General features: G+C 32.6%; 1 protein-coding gene across 6 annotated transcripts in view; it reads right to left on the bottom strand.

Moving 5' to 3' along the window:
• Positions 1-16,818, bottom strand: part of LOC129968742 (disks large 1 tumor suppressor protein-like) — a 294,351-nt gene that overhangs the window by 24,488 nt on the left and 253,045 nt on the right. For all 6 annotated transcript variants that reach the window (XM_056082941.1, XM_056082944.1, XM_056082943.1 and 3 more), the window contains 2 exons: positions 8,924-9,080; positions 1,240-1,342 (listed from right to left, as the gene is read on the bottom strand). In XM_056082941.1, the coding sequence (XP_055938916.1) occupies positions 1,240-1,342; positions 8,924-9,080 (260 nt within the window). The remainder of the gene's footprint in view (positions 1-1,239; positions 1,343-8,923; positions 9,081-16,818) is intronic.

Raw genomic sequence — 16,818 nt, 5'->3', positions numbered from 1 at the left:
CTCAATCATTTCGATTTTGTTCAATACAACCTAATTTTCGTTAACGATCTGTACCGAGCATTATGATTTCACAATATCATATTTCCTAATTCAAATTCAGAAATTAAGATACATCACCTATTTAGTAAGTCATTATATGAATAGAATTATAGCATATATAAAAGTTAGCAAATATAAAAACGCACAGCACATTTACATGAATAGAATTAGCACATGTACATTCAATCCGTTTTCAATTAAAAGGGACTCAAAAGAAATTCGAAATATTAAAGCCTTTTGACACACTAGCTGCTGAACTTGCGAGTTATGCGGATAGAAAATATCTATTTTTATTTCAATTCTAGATTTCAACGGCTTTCATGTAGAATAACATCGAATCGTATATTAAAATATTGTAGATTTGTATACCAACAAGAATTTTCTTCGTCCCCCTCCCCCAAATCTGAATACATTCACAAGCATTATATCTAAACATTGATAAAATGAATAAATCGATACAGGAGAGGCAAATAACTATTCGTGAATCTGATTTTTTCTAATATCACAAATTTTGGCAACTTAATGCATGAATCACTCTTCACTGTCGGCAAAGGTACTATTAAGCACAAGATCACCAGCGATTTTCACTCTTGAAAAATGAATTAAAACATTAATTTTGAATTAAGTGCGTACAAAATCTGAATGCGCAGCGCACGAAACCATGAACCTTTGGATGGCAAGAAGGTCAACGCCGTAATTCTAAACAAGAAGTCATAGATCAAATTTAACAGAATTCATATCTGGGAATTCCCCAAAGCCGCAAATGCGAAGGAGGCCGTCACCACGCAGTCTAGATAAAGTGCTTGCCTTGGAATAATTAACGAGTTCAGATTATTCATCGACATATGAGAAGTGTAAAAGAAATGCAGAAAGCGAATGTCCTCAATTCCAGCTGATGCAACGTAGTTTGTGCTTGTTGTATTAATGATCTCTTCTGTAGATGTATGCTATGAACTACTGAAGTGGATGCCGCAATTCTGACCGGTTAAAAATTATTATCTGAATGCCGATGATGGACTCGTTAAATTCGCTATATTGAAACTGAATTCGTTATAATAATTTCTTTTAACAATTAAAAGGCTTTTTCATAAAGACAAGTTTCCTTCCATTCAGATTAAAAATTTCACCTAAAAAATGTGCATCTCTTAAAAGTAACACTAAATACGAAATGACAGGACAATAGTTGTAGAAGAGACTCACCTTCGGGCCTGTACTGGACGATCATATTGACGGTGTGACCGGCTCCTTTGAGGGCCGCAGCCGCCTGTTCATGAGTGGCGTGCCTCAGATCGATGTTATTTACCTGCAAAGTAAAACGTAAAATTAAATAAAAATAAGATGATCAGCTATATAAAATAGAATAATTTCATACGATATCAAAGTTGCAATATTCCCGAGTATCTGGTTCACGACTATCCAGCCTAGTTTCCTTTTATCATAATTAAATGAGGAAGGCAAGGCGTTGCATAGGCAACATTGCCAAGGCATTGGAAGCGCGCGTCTGCTACGAGTTAAAATGCATAAGCAGTCATCTATTAAAGACTTTTTCAAATACTAAAACTGTAGGCTCATTTTACCTTTTCATATCTGTGTAATCATTTATCAGTAAAAAATAAAATTAGTTTCAGTCAATTTTCTTAAGAATTAGGCTTACAATTTACGTTAATGTTTCATTTATGCATTAAAGTTGGGTATTACAGAGTTCATGTTAAAATGTGAACGTTTATATCCTTTAACTTAATTTTCCTGTAATAAATTCTTGAAATGTGCAATGCAGTACATAAAATAGAAAACTGTATACTGATAGTTTAACTCGACACGCTACCGGCAACAGTTTCTATGATTCACCGGGCCAGGGCCGCGTTCACATTCTACTTGGCTGGAGATGTGGGCTTAGTACTTAATAAGAAGTGAGAAAAATGCATATTATAACAGTGAGTTTTGGATAAAAACTTTGTCTTCTGGTATTGGTGGGCAAAGAAATGAGTTCACAGAGCTCCGGCCTATCTGGCTTTTTTTGTTATCCGGTCTGCCCTCCCGCCACATTAGGCCGAATAATCGGTAGTGAACTGTACTTCAAAGAAACGGAACTGCGCAAATCATCCAAATGTACCTAAATATAGACCTGGTATGGTACAATGATTATGCTGCAAACAAATATCTTACTTTTATTTACAAATTGTTTAAACTGAGTAAAAAAGTCGTTGTTCAACTTTTGACTGTTAGGGTAAACAGTAAAAGAAAATAATAATAATAATAATAAAAAAAATGTGAGCTGAAAATGTGTAGCACCCCCCCCTTCCAAGTGTTAAGCCATTCGCTATAAGGGGGGCCTCAGATGAAAATTGCCACAACAGCCCAGGAATTTTATTATTTAAACGGCGTAGTCTGGCTTTGAAATTGGCGCAGTCTGGCCAGAAAATAGCGTTTACATCTTTACATCCTAAGCAGCATAAATAAACTTGAAGGGTTGGTGAGTGTGAAGTCAGAATTAGGTGAAATCAAATGAGTCTATTAGGAGGCGGCCGTAAATCAATGTTTGCCAATGCAGCTTTTCTTCTTCTTCATAACATGCAATTAAAGATATATTAATAATAAGAAGTTGGGGGGGGGGGAATGTACCAAGTTCAACAAAACCGACAACCCTATTATTTCACCGACGCCCAATCGTCGTTAACTTTTCTCCCTCCCAGCAACGCAATCATTTGACTGAGGTATAAAATTAGCGTCCAATTCCGTCAGAAGTAGCTTACATCAAATATCAAGAAAATGAATAAATTTGAAAAAATATAATTTCTTTCACGTGAAATGTTTATTTGTATGACACATCTTGAAACATTTGGCATACATAACACTAAATTAGCTTTTCATTTTTTTAAAGAAAAATATACAGCATATAATTAAATTTTATCGTTATATAATCTATCTGTGCATGGCGCGATTTGATACAAAACTGATAATGAAAACACTTCACATATTTTTGAGGCCGTTGAGCGGGAGGTTTCACGAAGTTCTTGAACACAGGGTTTTTAACCTCCGGATATTGCAACTGATTCGAAAAACTGTCATTGTAAAATAACTAGATAGCAAAAAGGGAAGTGCCTTAAAATGTGTACGAGTGCATAATATGAATGCCAGTCACATATATAATATGAAAGATGTGTGTGTGTGGCGGGGGGGGGTGATTGGCAATATTACGAATTCTAGAGTCATGATGATGTGTTACAGCAAGTAAATAGAGGAATAGTTGCAGATAAAATGTCTTGATCTTATGACTAAAGGTACCCCTAAAACGTCAGAAGTATGAATTTCTTTAAATGCGGTATTGGACTCAAGAAAATCGAGTTGACTTACGCCTGAGATGTTGATAACGAAAGGTTTAAAAGCAAAGACTGAAAATTTGAAAAGTATTTTTTTTTTAAATCCTATATCAGAGCAAACATTTTTCTTTTAAATATAAGCTTTTCCTTCAGCAAACTGAAATTTATTAAGTGATTTTTAAAAAATAAAACAGGCTTTTAAATAAAGCAGAATTAACTAAATTATATAATAAATAGAATAAGAAATATTTAATAATACAATTTAAATTGGATTAATTCTGATAATATTAATGAACATGAACCATTCCACTACAAATAGTAGTGCAAATAGTTAATGAACATGAACCATTCCACTGCAAATAGAAAACAATAATAAAATGCAAAGTTTTCAAACTAACGGAGAAATTATTAAATGCTTTTTAATACATTATTCTTATTTTAAAATAAGATAACTGGCAATCAAACGAAAATAAAAATGTTTCACAACTATAAAACTTTCATAATATAATCTTTTCGTTTCTGTATACTTCTTTAACCCTTTCTCGGGCCGTGGGAAGTATGCTTCCCACCAAATTTATCAATCTTTGTATGAAATTATGTAGGTTGGCACAAGTTCTGACAAATTCTTTTAGTAAGTCAGAAACTTAGATGCTTCAGTTCTTTATCTCAGACAAAATGATGTGTCTTGATTTGTTACTTAATTATTAACCAAATTAATTAATCAAATTAAATTTATCTAATAAGCTAAATGAATTCCTTTTCTTATTCTAATTTCAAGCCTAAAAATATTTTAATATAATATGACTAGAAAAAAATGGCCATTTAAAGGGTTAAGCAAAACTAAACTTTCTCAGACAGCAGGATCAACCACATAGAAGTTGATCTGCTTCATTCTTTCAAAGCAACTATTGTTCCAAATCTATTTTTAACAAAGAAAGATAATCGTTAAGTGTTTTAAATAATAAACGAAAGCAAAGAAACTTGAGTTCTTAATTCATAAGAAATTTGAAACGTAGTTAGAAAAAAAATTTATTCCACTGCTTCCTCTTTTATTTAAAAATAACGCAGATCTGAGAACTGCCATTAATGGATCCAAATTGATTTTCAGAACGTCGAACGGTTGTTTTCGTTAAGTTGCTTTGACTACCCGTTTTTAAGTGCAATATGCAACAATAATAGACTTTTAGAATTTATTTATATTTATGCTATTCTTAATAAAAATTAAAAACACAAAACAATCACTCGATTTTTTTAATTTAAAAAAAGCTAACAAATTAGAAGACATATTTATTATTTACTTAATCAAAATTTTACGCGTAAGTCCTTTACTGAATAACTATTCGAATGCCTTTAAAAGCAGATTTGGACAATTTAACAGATTATAAGCGAAACACGCTTATTCTAGCTTGAGTTCCATCCAATTCCGTGAATTCCCAAATAATCCATTTATATAAAATTTAATAGAATCTTTTGATTTTTATCGAACCAGAACAAAATGTTTAACATTTCTTTTTGAAAGACTCTTTTCAAATACTTGAAAATCTAACAGAAGTAAATCGAGCAGGTTCTCCTGATCCCACGATCCTTCTATGATCCTGGGCCCACAATTTAAGAAAACTATATTTTAACAAAATATACTAACGCTTTCGCCTAAAAGACTACACAAACATGACAAAAACCTGAAATAATAATTTAAAAAAAAAGAATGCTGAACTTTATAAAATAACGAACGAATAATAAATACCGAAAGGTAAAACAAGATTGATTGAACAATGAAAATGAATAAATTTATACGAAAACTGACAAATATTAAAATTATTATAGAATTATTATGTAAGCCAGCGGGAGTAATCCTCCCAAAATTTTCTAATAAAGGTGTTATTCCAGAAAACGCCTTCCATGGAATTGGCGTACAATAGCTATGAAATATTAGTCATTAGCTTGAAATTATCAATTTTACTGGATCTATCGTGTCATCCTTGGCCAGTATTTTGGCAATTAATCTCTGATATGTTGTTAATAGAATCCGAAAACAGAATTCATGTTTTAGATTCGTTTTTAGATGTGTTTTAGACGAAACAAAATTTTGACACATTACTATGTTTGAAGTCGCAAAATCCGGAAACCAAATTTGACATGTTTAAGTCCCTGCGTTTTTGAGTTATCGCGTTTACGCATTTCTGAAAGAAGAGATCGACAGAATTTCTTGTGGGATTTGGATCAAAATTTGGAGTCTACAGTACAGATGATAAATCTATAAACCAAATATTTTCTACCAAACTCTCTTCGTTTTTTAGTAATCGCGTTAACTTATATTCGAATAATTGAAATGATAGGCTTCCTCTGAAGGGATGTTGCTCAAAATTTTCAAATTTGGTGTAAAGACTTCATAATAAATTTCCACCGTCTAGCTCAAAACGTTTCTGAGTTATCTCTGTCACAGACAGATGAACGGGTATTTTTCAAACATGTGTTTTTCGAATTTAGAGAAGTCTGAAACATGGAGATTCGTCAAAATCTCGAGTTTCAATTTTTTGAATATTACTATACTCTTTCTATAATGCGTACACAAGAAAGTAAAGTCTAACCGACCTGAAGAATGATAAAAATTTGATTCCAAAAGCGATAAAATCCTGCAAAAATGTGCCATTTCTGATTATAGATTTGAAACTGTGTTTCCCGTACATCCACAATCCACGAGAAAACACTTCAATCTGAAAACTGCAGTGCCCTAAGTAATAAATCACAATTTAAAGTTTACTACAGGACCTCAGAGAAATCGAATCTAGGGAGAGACTAGGGAGATATTAACACGCCGTTAAATAGAACTTCCATACCAAAATATTTCCCCAAACACAGATCAGGAGGAATCCGCTTCAACAACAAAGAAGTGGGGAGAGGGTGTTCGCGATAAAGCGAACCGGCACGCACAAAACACCTTAAGAGAAATATCATTAAGGCTTCAGAGATAAACAACGAAGCTGGAAGTTTTCGTTGAGAGTTAAAATTCCAGAGGTTGTAGAACCCCTCGAAGATTTTCCTTTAATTTCAAGCCTTATCGCCCAGGCGTAACGGGAGATTGAAAGGCTTGCCAATGTTCGGCTGAGGAATTGTTACGATAGAAGAACCATTTTTGGTTAAGATGCGTGTTCTGTATTTTCCACGATTAATGCGAAACGCAAAATGCATTAATCTGCAAACGTAAAAGTATGAAATATAAATTATTTTTCCACCTGAATGTTAACTTCAATTTCAATCATTTGAGGTAAGATATACTGAAATGAAGTTCAAATAGGCATTAGAAAAAGTTGACTTCAATTTCAGAGAGAAATCAATCTTTTAAAAGGAGATATACTGAAAGTAGATATACCAAACCGGCTTAAATCGCTGTCTTCGTAACCGCGGGCTTGTCCATGGCAAGAGCCATTAGAAACAACAACAAACAACAGATATACCAAATGATATACATCCATAAGGTAGATATACAGAAACGTAGGACAAATATAGTTATACATCATTTTTTGATATTGTTAGGCCCGGACTGGTTTGCTTAAGATTCAGATACCTATGATGTAAGTAGGATATGATGTTTGATTCCCATTTGTTTGACTCCTCTGCTAGCAGTTAAATAAATCTCTCTTCTTTTTGTCTCTGAGCAAACTATTCCGTGCGTACCAATATTATAATATATAAATAGTAGTGTATAACTATATTTGTTCATATTTTCTACAGCATTTCAGTATATCTGGCTTAAATGATTGATTTCTCATTTAAGTCGAGGTCAAGACAGCGTTCAAATGGACAAATAATTTATATTTCGTACTTTTACATTTGCAGATTAATAATACATTTTACGTTTCACATCGAATGCACAAAATGCTGAGTGTGCATTTTAATCAAAGTACGATATGATGATGTTAGATTCTATACGCAAAATATATCGGCGGTTTGCCATAGCTGACTCAAGGGAGGGATTTGAAAAATAAATTATATACATTATTGTACTTTTCTACAGATACATAAATCCAATTATTCAGTAAAATAAAGAACACATAAGGCGTCCCTAGAACACATAAGGCGAATGAGTCATGCCCCCTCCCCCCAATTTCCATGAAAAGACTAAACGAATTACCCGTGCGATTTAAACGGACAATGCTACTTAAATATTCGACAAATGATTAGGAATGGCTGAAATGGATTGAAGAATCAACACGCCAAGAGTGATAATTTATTCTTATTTTCTTTTTAAATAGCTATTTCTACGGGCTCCAGTGTTTTCTCATTTATATTCCCTTCAAAATATTTGTGGTTAATTCTTTATACTGACAGGCAGCAATACTGAAAGAGTGAATGTTACGCTTTCCCTTAATCTAATACCGGCGACGGTGTTATTGAGCATAAGATTGATTTCTGGAAAACAAGCAGGTTGATAAAATGTAATTACTCGATCTCCGCTTATCTGCCATTTCTTTTGAGTGATCGAGTTTCAGAAAACCTTGTTTACGAAACATGATAAATTAGTTCCCAGCAACTCCAGAAGCACAGACACGTGACGTAGCCGACAAAAGAGGGAAAAAAACCCCCTAAAAATTCAAATTATTTAAATAATGAGAATGCTCTATTATTCCCATTAAGTTGCGCAAACTTAACTTATTGTAATTATTTAAATACCGCGATTCAACGACATGATTATTTGACGATAGTAAAGAATATTTCATTCGCAAGATGTAATATATTAATTGCCATTAAAATTAATGAATTAATTTATTAAATTCGATATATTTCTTTGGTACAACAAAATCATCCTGCTGTATTCTCATTTTGTGTTGATCGGGCCAATCTGCGTATTCTTCTTACACTTACCAGGCATAAATAAATTTTTCAACATCTAAAAACACTAAAAATTGAAGTTCGAACGTTTTTCGAGCAGCAACAAGTACGGCACAGTATGTATTTCGTACTTCCCCTTTCGAGTAACTATTCCAGTGTTTCAATAAGCGGCAACGCACACTGTAGAAGAAAGAGGGAGCGGGGGAAAAAGACTCATTGTTATCCTAATGTTCATTGGAACCCTTGGATCTATTCTACCCTGGATTTCTTCACTTTTGTATGTTTTCTTCTTAGATACATCCAGTAAACGTGCTTTTACCATTATGCCTTCAAATTATCGTGTTCAAAAGTGTGGAGAAACAAAACAAAAAATCTTTCTTGGCACTTCGAGAAAATCAATACTTTTTAAGGGTGTTTTTTCAAAACTGAGCATTTTTAAAATGCTCAAAAATGGTTTTCAAATTTAAGCACTTTTAAATTGCTTAAAAATGGTTTACAAATTTAAGCACTTTTAAATTGCTTAAAAATGGTTTACAAATTTAAGCACTTTTTATGACATCACGCACTCTGTTAAAGTTATGTATTAATCAGAGAAACAAAAAAAAAAAAAAAAAAACCCACCAAAATTTGTTGGAAGCCGGCAGTCTAAACTGCTCAAGTGAGTTCCCACAACGTTCCAGAAATTCAACAAAAATTGGTAAGAAAGGGGAAAAAAAAGAAAGAAAGATTTTTACCGAGAGGATTTGGTCCCCTCTGCGCACGTCTCCACTAAGGTCGGCGGGTCCTCCGGCCAAGATAAAGGAAATGAAGATGCCTTCTCCGTCCTCGCCTCCCACAATGTTGAAGCCCAGGCCGGTCGCTCCTTTTGAAAGCGTCACCTTGCGGGGCTCTCTGAAATAGAAGATAGCAAACATTACAAACACAACCAATACAAAAACAGACCAAGTGGTTTTTACAAAATCATATCACATTTTCATTATAATACTTTTTAACAAAACTGAGCAAGTGTAACTAAAGTACTTCTGCATTATTATTGAAATTTCAATCAGTTTCAATTCTACATCTTAAAGAAATCCTCAGTTCAGAATGACAAATTTAGGATATTTACTTCTATCTTGAAAGAAAAAAAAAAAATCAATCTTGATAAAGGATAAGCCAGGTGGCTTACAAAATAAATAAATAAATACACGAATATTTCCGATGGTAAATTATTTGTTTAAAGAGGCTTGAAAAAAAAAAAAAAAAAAAAAAAAAGGTTATTAACTCCCCTTAATCTGCTTTTGCAAAGTGCCACGAAGTTACTGAACCACTTTATTCATATATCTGAACAAAATTTTGTTCGATACAAATTAATCCAGATAATAAATTTTTTTGAACACAAGCAATAATAATAATAATAAAAACAAAATAAACATAATTACGGTAGTAGACAACTTTGATGCATTAAGTGATTTTTACATCTTAACACTAATTAATTGTCCATGCATTTTACTAAAATAGACTCCGTTAACTAGATTTCAAACATTTGGAAATAAAATAGCTTTTTAAAGCAAAATATTGGTTTCATCATCATATTCATTTTATGGGTTAGAATAGACAAATTGGCTGACGGAGGAAAATCATTAAAAATGACTTTTTTGTCAATGAAAGCTATTTGTTACATGAAAAATTAAATTTCAATTTTATAGATATTAAAAAAGAAAGTATGAGCTCACGGTCTATCAAGGAAGCGGATTTTTAACCTGGAAAATTAATAACATTCCACGAAGTTATAATGCATACGATGATATGCCATATAATATAGGACTAATGCCATAGTAATTTGTAGATCGTAAACGATCTGATGTCCAGTTTGAAATTACATGATTATTTTGAAAAAGGCATCGTAACTCTGAAATGTTATTTAATGACGAGAGCAGCAGCTGAGTTAATAATACTTTATCTCCAAATATTCATATCCCCCCCCCCAGCAGATTGAATGAGCAAGTAGATATGGATCTCGAGCGTGTGATCCCTTAAAATCTCAACGTTGATATTGCTACATTGTGCTGAAAACAACCATCTCACAATATGTTCCTTTTAAAATTTCATAAATTACTTTACATATCTCACCGCCACATTAATGTACATTATTAATATAGTATGTTGTTATACACGGCAGGCATGAATTAACGCTTCGTACTTCATATGTAAGAAAGTTAATAATATGCATCATCCTTTTATTTGCAAATAGAAGGAATAATTCACCATTTTAGAAAATGTGCAAAGTTTACAAAAATGTGTAGTAAGCAATATAAAATTGAGCCAAACTAAGATCTGATACTCGTGACAATGCAATGTATTTCGGAATAATACAACATTAGACCCTCCCCCATGTACTGTCTTGCAAAAACAATATTTTATCTTTTAAAGATGATTCCTACTGCGTTCGAAAATTTTAAAAAGAAACCTTTTCTGTTTATTCCTGAATATTCAAATTGATTACCAAAGCATCGCTTTACACAATGCTACGAAAAAAAAAATATAAAAACTTAAGATCGTCAGTAAGTGCAAGAACAAGTGCACAACACACACACAAGTGCATTAAATAAAATTTCTATCCACAGAATGACCTTCTAGCAGTGCATTATCCATATTTCCAGTATGACTGACGTTAAGTACTCGCCGTAAAGAATTCGTTCTTTCGCGCGAATGAGAAGAATTCGGAAATTCTTCCCAGGAAGGAAATCTCATCGGGAGAAATTTATGTTTATTTGCAGTGGGAGAGTGATTTATCGACGGGAGTGAATTAGAGTCGATTTAACCCTGGGGTTGCAGGTGGTCCCAACGACTTTCGATTTCAGGACTCTTTGATTAAAAGGCTCTCGGCCATCCATTGCGATGATAAACCCGGAGCGCACGGAAGGAAAGATTACTGAAGATGGCCGATGGCGAAAAGAGGCGAAATTCGTGAGGAAATACGATACTGAAAGGAGAGTAAAAAGATGGGGATTTTGGATGGGGAATCGCCGGATTTTGAGAATCAACAATGCCAAACAATATACAGAACAATTTCCCTCTAAGAAGAATGAATAGAAGTATAAATTGTTTTCAATTTAATGAAAAATATTGTAGCAAACAGATCCCATGCGTATTTGCTATTTACTGTTTTGATTATTGCTATTTAAATATGCAAACTTAATTTGAAGTAGAATTGAATATTTATTACAGTTAACTGAATATTAACTGTTCTAAAAACAATGGTTGAGTGCGGCAGCCAGTCATACTAGTAAAAAGTAAAATAAATAAGGTAAAAGTAATTAAGTGTTAGTTTTTTTTTTTTAATAATGTCTTTATTTAAATGGTAACAAACTCTTCACTGAATACTTATCAGATTTAATACACTAATCTTCTTATCAATTAAGATTTTTTTTTAGGAATTTTTAAAGCAGAAATTTAGAATAAATTTAAAAATAAAAATGTTTAAATTAGAATTTGGAACAGAAATTGTTTCCTAAATAAGCTTTTGATCCCCCCCCCCCATTTTACTGTAATTTGCAACCTTTCCATATCTTTTTTTATTTTGAAATATTTAAAAAAATTGTGCATTGAAGCGTTTATTTCGGAAAATGTGTCAAATTTTGAAGAATTCAAAGTTGCCTACATTCTTAAACAACAAAGCACTTTAACAGAAAAAAAAAAAAAAAAAAAAAATCCAGGGCAACATTGTTTTTCAAATCTGCTATATATCGGTATCAACATTCCCCCCCCCCCAGTTTTTCGTCTAATTTATAGGCAATATTATACGACGTCTAAAAGTACGCGGAAAATCACAAAACAATAGCAGGAGATATTGCCAGCCTAATTAAGAGTTTTATCTTCTTTGACAATATAAAGTAAAGCTCACGAAATTTATTTTTGAGTAAATTGATGAATACCAACAATGACCACCAATCTAAGTCATCAACTGCATGAAATTTATCGAATTCTTAACTTGAAGAAATTCATTCATTCTTTATTTAGGATTCCATTTTCCCATACAATCTACCAGCTCAACCTTGATAGGAGTAAGCTTCCGAAAACGAATAAAAATATTGTTTTTAAGCTTGTTTTAAATGTGCAATTTATTAAATAGACACCGCTGTAAATCAATCGAAAAAAATTGCTTTGGATTCCCACGTCTTATCCATCATAATACCTAGATAAAAGATAGTCACTAAGCAATAACATTCAGTTAATGTATTCTAACAACAGTCTTTAAACAATTACACGCCCACCATTAGACAAAACGATTTGGGAAGCAATTCTATTGTCAGCAATAACATAATTTCACCAACCAATACAAGGAAGACACGCTGCCTTGTAAATTTCAGCATAAAAAAATAAAATTTTCAAAAAATAGTATGTTCCAAATATATAAAATTTGCAGTTTATTACCGGAGTAGAAGCTGTCAGCGTTTTTGCGCTTGTGTCAGGAGGAGTTTATTTTGTGAAATAAGGAGTGAAATGAAAGATGAAAGGAAGAGACGTTTACATTTAGCATTAAGGTGAACTCGGGTTATTCGCAGAATTGGGAGGCGTGATAACAGCTCATTTTTCTGCCAATTACCTACCCCTTATAGAGCGTTCACACGAGGCCAACTATTGTGGGTAATAATAGAAGGTAACGCCTACCTCAAAAGATCACATGATCACAATAAGACAATGGTTAATAGTTGCCATGAGGAGACAACTATATACTACTGTCCCATTGAGGTTATATGATCTACCTCAGGTAGGCGTGATCTTCTATTGCGCACAATAGTTGGCCTCGTGTGAATGCAGCTTTATCGAAATACCAGCGTCGAAAAGTGCAAGTCTCGGGACCTTGTAGCCAAATATGAATCGTATTTTCACGTTTGCACACAAACATTAACATTAAAAATTACCCTTTTACGCTTCATGATGCTTGCATTTACGATGAAAAGTAATTATAATTTTAAGTTGCACACGATTTGTCCTTGCATTGTCATTTGTATTCAATATTCTTTGAAATTGAGTATTTACAAAGGACAATATGTCATGAAAAAAGGGAGAAAAATTGGTGTTTGCAAATTAATAAACCGAATTTCGAACAATATTTTTCAAAGCATTAAAAATTACCATTAATTTAATATTCAACAAATATAATTTAAAGGTGGTATTTATAAAGTCCAGTTCGCCCGTCTCCCCTTCCAAAACCCAGAAAATCGTGACGAAAGGTGATTCCCTTTCTGAACTGCAACAAGCCCGCACAACACTGTCCGCTCTTTGTTGTTTTCTTCTAATAGCAGGTTTTCCGCCAATCCCTTTTAACATTCCTGAAACATGTGTATTGGCGTCCAGCGCTGAACTATTCCCACGCAAGCTTTCCTCTCGAATTAGAAACAGGAAACGTCATTGAAAAAAATCACATTTCCTGCTAATAGATGGAGAAGAGAGGGGAGAGGGGTGGGAACCAAGTGTTATAAGAATTTTTCTTTTTATTGCGCAAGAGGACGCAGCTGAAAATAGAGATGACAACTTTTATGAATGGAAAAATAACAATACCAGGTCCGGCGGCGCATGCACCAAATGTCAACTGTATTACGTAGAAAAACATTTTATATACAGATAAACTTATAGGATGCAAAATATTTTTTATTCAAGGAAAACACGTTTTTCTTATCTCCCTCTCTTCGCATCAGAGGTTCAGCCAGCGATTAAAAGGCTAATACGCGTTCAGGTCATTTCAAATGGTTTCTTTTACAGAAAAAGGGAAAGAATTACAGGTATTTTCCGACACCCATCGAACACACCCATACTTCTAATAGTGAGTTATACAGATCATTCGCGTTCAAAAGATAATATACAATTGAATCATAAACATGCTGCACTAATGAATCATTTAAGACTAATAATCATTTTAACGAATATTCGAAAATAAGACGGTATGCATTAAAAGTAATGAACCAAAAGCTTTCTAATTCACACGCCAGCCTAAATTGCAAAATTAACTTAAATTCTCTGAAGAAAAGTCCTATTTTGAGATTCAGAGTTTCAATAAAAAATAAAAAGATGCATCTTTATATAATCTTTACAGATTTAATATAATTAAATGAATAAATGTTTTGGCCTTAAGTTTTAAAATGGATAATGTTATTTTTTTTTTTTTTCCTTTTTTTTTTTGCTTTGAATTTAAGTCGAAAACATGCAAATGACATCCAAGTTAGCATGTCATGAATTTTGCTACAAATTGAAGGATGCCTTAGATTTTCCTTTCATAGTCCTATTTTGTTGTTGTCTGACTCAATAACAAGACTATCTCTGCAAACTTGCTATAATATTGTTACCAAACACTCATTTTTAGTGTATTATATTAGCATTACAATACAAAGATATCTGATTAGGGTCGCATATTTCAAACTAACCTGAATTTACCCAATACTTCAAATATATCAAGGTTCTACTACTATGACCATAAATCACAGAACAGTTGAAGAAACTACATTATATATATAATCTTCCGGGCTCTTCTTGGACGATGTATTAAAAATCTAAGCACTTAAATCTGATTGGGCCAGGAGAAGAATATGCTTAAGTTTTTACAAAAATCCATCTTTGGAGGAAATTTGATTCTCAATTTTTACTGTGGACACAATATAATATTCCTATTATAACACCTATGAATCAACCAATCAAGTTAAAGAAAAATTAATAAAGTAAAAAGCAATTTTGGATTTTTTTTTTTTTTTAAATGGAGGAGGGACTTTTTCCTGTTTTCTTTTTGTAATTTTAATTTCCCTTTTCTTTCCCGATATTCTTCCCTCTTTCAAAGAGGAGAATGAGTGCACTGCAGCTTAGAAAGCAGCATTACTTCAGAACTACAGTCACTTTTGAGACACTTTGATACAGAGTCGTCGGAATAACCCAACACTTCGTTTTTCTCTACTTTCTTATCGCAGAGAGCGGGAAAGGAAGGGCAACACCATCCTTCATCCGCTGTCAGGGAGATGAGCCACAAAAACCGCGCCAGGGAAGAAAGAAGATGCATTTCCAGAGCAACTTTTTAGAGAACTATTCGATTGATGATGGTAGGAGGGATTAAAGAAATAGGATAAACTGCATATCATATTCTGGCAAAGGATGAATTCCTTTGCTTTCGCCTTATTCTTTAAAAATAACACACACACGCACGCGAAATTTTTTCTAAATATATAATTAAAAATGTAGATAAAATGAAACAAAAATATAGGCTTATACACTGAATAGCAAAATGGGTTCCATTATAATAATTATTTAAAATATTTTAATTAAAAATAATACTAATATCAAAGAAGTATTTTCACGAAAAAAAGAGGTAAGATTCATGAAATAAAAAAAATTAAGATTCGAAATAAAAGATGCGCTTTCCTTCAGATTTTGCTTTAAAACAATAAGAGAGAAAATTAACTTTCTTAAACGGGTGATATAAATATTCTTAAACTATAACAGTTCAGGCTGTTATCTAAAAATACAGTTGCTTAAAAATATTCTAACATAGTATTAAACAGTATTTCGATGAGTTCAGTATTCAAATTTTCAAACATTATTTATCCAGTTTCCAAATATAACGGCATTTCTGACAAAAGAGCTTACATGCCACCTGTGTTTAATTCACAAATCATTCATTTGTGTGTGTGTGTGTGTGTGTGTGTGTGTGTGTTATAACGAAAAAACGAGAAAGTAAAGATATTAAATACTGGATTAGAATATCAAAACATAATTTTACCTCACGATTTTTTGCAAAATAATTTGCAGTTAAAACAACAAAATCCCCGTTTGAAAATAAACATGAGCTTTATTTTGTGGTAATATAATGTATATCACATTACATTACTACTTAAGTAACACAGTACTCAGATATAAAACAAACATTTCCGAAGCTACAACAAATATCTAATTTTCCGAAGACCGTGGACTCTCATCAGTAGTTTAAAAGAAAAAAAAAAACAAAAAAACAAACAAATATTTATTCAATATACGACAGTGATTAGAAGTCTACTTAAATTCATCCGATTTCGAAATCTAACATAGCAAAAACACTAATTTGCCATATATTTAAAAAAAGCAACCACAATGTTAGAAAGAAAATAAAATGCACTTGTGCTAATTTCTAATACTCATGCGTAACTGGTGCATTCTTGTTTAAAAAATTGCATTTGAAACACGTCAAAAATTTTCCCGGCGGCTTTTCAGTCATCATCGTGTCACCAAAAAGAAAAGTAAAAAAATCTGGGATTTTCCTAAACCTGGAATTGAATGCTCTCTCGTCAATGACTGACATTATTTTCTTCATAAGCACGCAGAGTATGTCATATGAGTATGAATGACATCATTAGTAAAAGTTGAAAACAACAATTATGACTAAGAGGATGGTAGAAAGACATGGGCAGAAATGATTTTACTGTGCTAATTTCGACAATCCTCATGCAAGATTTCATCTCATATAGCAGGTAACTTTTAGGCCAACAGCAAATATGAATTTTTTGATTGTATAAATATTTATAAAAATGTCATCGATAAAACAATAGCGAAAAAAAAATGAAGATTTATACTGAATAGTAACAAAATAATTCTTTTTACTGAAACAACGCTAAAATACTCTTTTTTC

The sequence above is a fragment of the Argiope bruennichi genome, chromosome 5, assembly GCF_947563725.1.
Source record: "Argiope bruennichi chromosome 5, qqArgBrue1.1, whole genome shotgun sequence".
NCBI lineage: Eukaryota > Metazoa > Arthropoda > Arachnida > Araneae > Araneidae > Argiope > Argiope bruennichi.
The sequence above is the reverse complement of the archived record's forward strand: the minus strand, read 5'-3'. Positions and strand labels throughout refer to the sequence as shown.